The following is a 3,864-nucleotide window of genomic DNA, read 5'->3' on the forward strand; positions in this document are numbered from 1 at the left end:
AATTATCTTTTCCAAAGGCGATATTTGATCCTTGCATCTTAATGTGACTGAAACGTATTAAAACTGGGAACGTTTTGTTCATTAGGCATTGTTAAAACTGAAAGTAGAACACGGTCCAAGTCTAATTAATCAGCAAACATGTTCCACCCATTGCAAAAGTGTGCATCACCCTAAAGTTCGTTGTTCGACAAGCACATTACAGTGTCACATCATTATTTTTAAGTACTCACATAATTATCAAGCTATGTAATAAAGATTCTCTTATCACAAATTTATTTATAAACCATAGACTTTAATATTAAAGCAAGTTATTGCTCGCAACTACGTAATCGCAATTTTACCCAACACCAAGTTAACGCTGTTCTTGTTTCTTTACTCCTCTATAAAGCGAATTTTGGACGGTCGAGCTCATTTGTGTATTTTGGAAACGATAAGTCAGCAGAGTGTCGTAGTGTCGTGAAGTGTCTTTCGGAAGCATGGGGCCTCTAGCATGGATAGTGTTCTTGTGCATCGTCAGCAGTGCTAGATCGGGTGGCGCGATTTTCGACGAAACTGATTCTCCTACACCATGTTCTGCTAGCTTCTCTGGATATGCTCTCGAGATACTCATGGTAAAGCTAGACCACATGCAGCAAAGTGTTCTGCAACTACAGATCGAATTGGCCAAGCAGCGGGAAGAGGTTGCGCTAAGCCAAAATGACAGCAAGGCGCACATGACCGTGGGACTAGACAACATGCAGCAAAGTTTTCTGGGGCTACAGAGCGAATTGGCCAAGCACCGGGAAGAAGCTGCGCAAAGCCAAAATAACAGCGAGCCGCACATGCAGCACTGTTTCTTGGAGCTACAGACCGAATTGGCCAAGCACCGGGAAGAGGCTACGCAAAACCAAAAAGACATCCTCCAATCGATGCATCGATTGGAGTATGATGTTGGACGCAACTTTACTCGCCTACAGGACCGATCATGGCAGATCTTTGCGCTACAAGCTACGCATACTACAATGAAGACCAATCTTCAGTCATATGTGCCCTATCGCTCGTGCAGTGACATTCGGAATGCACAGTCTGGGGCATATATTATCCAGCCGAACGATGAAAGCAACCCTTTTATGGCGTACTGTCACCGGGATATGGAGGGTGGAAGCATCTGGTTGGTGATACAGCACCGATTCGATGGATCGCTAAACTTCTATCGCAACTGGAAAGAGTATCGGGATGGTTTCGGTAACATTGAGAAGGAGTTCTGGATCGGACTGGAACGACTATATCAGCTGACATCAGGGCGACCCCATGAACTGATGGTTGAGCTGAGAGACTTTAAGGGAAATTATAAATTTGCACTCTTCGCAGCATTCGAGATCGGCAGTGAAACCGAACAATACAATCTGAAAACCCTTGGAGCGTACAGCGGAACTGCAGGGGATTCTCTGTCACATCACAAGAATATGAAATTCTCGACGTACGATCGTGATAATGATGTATGGAAGGAAGTAAATTGTGCTGTAAGATTTGAGGGTGCCTGGTGGTACAGAGACTGCTATCGTTCCAATTTGAACGGGCCATACAAGAATATAGTAGATTATACATCGATGAACTGGTACCACTTCAGCAATTCCTATGAAGGACTGAGCTTTTCAAGAATGATGATCCGACCAAAATGAACGCTGTTGTCCATTAGCTCAGGATCAGCTATGCGCTATCCATTCCGTAATGCAGCAAAACCTCCAAAAGGTCAACGTACGTCTCGAAGACTCGAAATAATCATCCTGCAGTATACAAATGCACGATTAAATGTGGCCAAAAAGGAGAAGACCTTAAACGCCAAACGTCAAATTTGAATAGCATCTGCTACGGTCCACAACATACGCTTTGCCTGGTCCAGAAATCTTAACCCGAGCAGCGACTACTTCCATCACTATCTTTTTCTACAAATATAAATAATCTATATCTTCTTCTGTATATATAAAAATGGGTATTTAATGTCTGTACCGCATTTTCTCCAAAACTACTGAGCCAATCCGCTTGAAATTTTGCACAGCGTAATTAGGTGGTGCTAGTTTTGACCGATCGGATTCGACACTGAACGAATACGTCACCTGGAAGCCCGATCGTCTGAAAAGTAGGAGTAACGGGAAGCGAAAAGGGAAGCTGATCGGATACGTCATAAATGTAGAAATCTAGTAATTTCTTAATTTTTATTTTAATGATCGGGAGAGATATCGGAAGAATTTTCGTCCGAAAAGATCTGGCAAAATCAACTCATGTATTCGTCAAAAATGATTCCGTCCGTCCGTCATTATCAACACCCTACGATGGGCCGTATCGAGTGCGCGGACGAGACAGCAAATACTACTCGCTGGAGGTTAACGGGAAAACGGTCAACATCTCAGTAGACCGTCTAAAGCCGTGCTATCAAGCCGAGAACGAAAATGATCAGAACACCAATGCGCTTCCAATGAGTGCATCTACGCCGCAGTCCGTACCGACACGAGAGATTACGACGCCGCTGAGTGATTCGTCTAGATCAAACAATGATGATGTATCGCCGAAGATCACCAGGTCTGGACGTCACGTGAGGTTTCCCAAACGCTTCCTCTAGCCTGGCGATTCGGCTAGAAGGGAGTAGTTTAGCGACCTCCTCATAAGGATATCGAGTAGTCGAGAAGCACCGTCGAGCAGCACGGTCGAGCAGCGTTAACAAATAATATCAAGTATTCATTGACCAATTTTCTCCGTGCAATCGAAGATTACACAAGTTAGTTTATTGGTGACTCTCAACGCATTCGGAAGCACGAAACTATATCTCCCGAAAACTAAAATAAAAAATAAGAAATTACTAGATTTTTACATTGGTGACCCCAACGTGAAGCCCTATGCAGACCTGCTGAGCAAGTTTCCTGCCCTCACTACAGCGACTCCGCCTGAAAGGAGTTACAAATCAACGACCCACTACGTTATTATCACCACCGCCGTCTTCCACCGGATAAATTGGCAGCCGCAAAAGCCGAGTTCGCGATCCTCCTGCGGCTGGGTATTTGCCGACCATCACGTTCTAACTGGGCTACTCCCTTGCACACAAACAAGTCCCCTGAAATACCTCCCGAGAAAAATACCCTGAGAAATACCAATCGAGATATAAGAATGGAATGAGGCGCAGCGACGCGCGCCGGGAACTGCTAGTTATCTATAAATAAATCCGTCCTTCTCAAACCTATGCAGAGGTAGGAGGTGGGACTTAGAGGTTGGGATCAATAAATTTTTGTTTTTTTAGATTTTGTTGCTGTACCAGCAAATAATAACTTACATTATCCTCTGTTTGCAAACAGTGTTTACGTTCGGTCTTACGCTTGTTTAGACGTATCCGCGGACATAAAAAAACGGGTTTAGTAACGGAATAAAAAACGCAGTTTTTCAGTACTACTAAATGTATTGATCTGATTCAGATTGTTGTTGCATGAGAATTTATGAATGCTGTCGCAGGTCCTTGTCCTTGTTGGTCCTTGTTAGGAATTTCAGTGTGCGTTGTCAGATTGGTTTTCCGGTGGAACGCTTTGCCGCAGACCCTGAAATGCCTTTTCGCCGGTGTGCGTCCTCATGATTTTTGAGTTCATGTGTCCGCGCGAACTTTCGGGGACAGTGCGGACACTGATGGTGTTGATCCGTGTTGTGAGTTTCCATATGTTGCTTCAGGATTCGTTTCGTATGAAACGCTTTGTCACAAACCTCACACTGGAATGGCTTCTCACCGGTGTGCGTCCTAATGTGTTCTTTTAGATCACCTGTCCGCGCGCACTTTCGTGGACAGTGCGGACACTGATGCTGTTGATCCTCATTGTGAATTTTCGAATGGGTAACCAAGTTGCG

The 3,864-nt window shown here is 44.4% G+C and overlaps 1 protein-coding gene across 1 annotated transcript; it reads left to right on the forward strand.

Moving 5' to 3' along the window:
* The first annotated feature begins 476 nt into the window (after positions 1-476).
* Positions 477-1,661, forward strand: LOC128276030 (fibrinogen-like protein A). The gene has a single exon (XM_053014501.1). It carries the CDS (start codon positions 477-479, stop codon positions 1,659-1,661), a length of 1,185 nt encoding a protein of 394 aa, XP_052870461.1.
* The last annotated feature ends 2,203 nt before the right edge of the window (positions 1,662-3,864 follow it).

Source organism: Anopheles cruzii, unplaced genomic scaffold, assembly GCF_943734635.1.
Source record: "Anopheles cruzii unplaced genomic scaffold, idAnoCruzAS_RS32_06 scaffold00343_ctg1, whole genome shotgun sequence".
Lineage (NCBI taxonomy): Eukaryota > Metazoa > Arthropoda > Insecta > Diptera > Culicidae > Anopheles > Anopheles cruzii.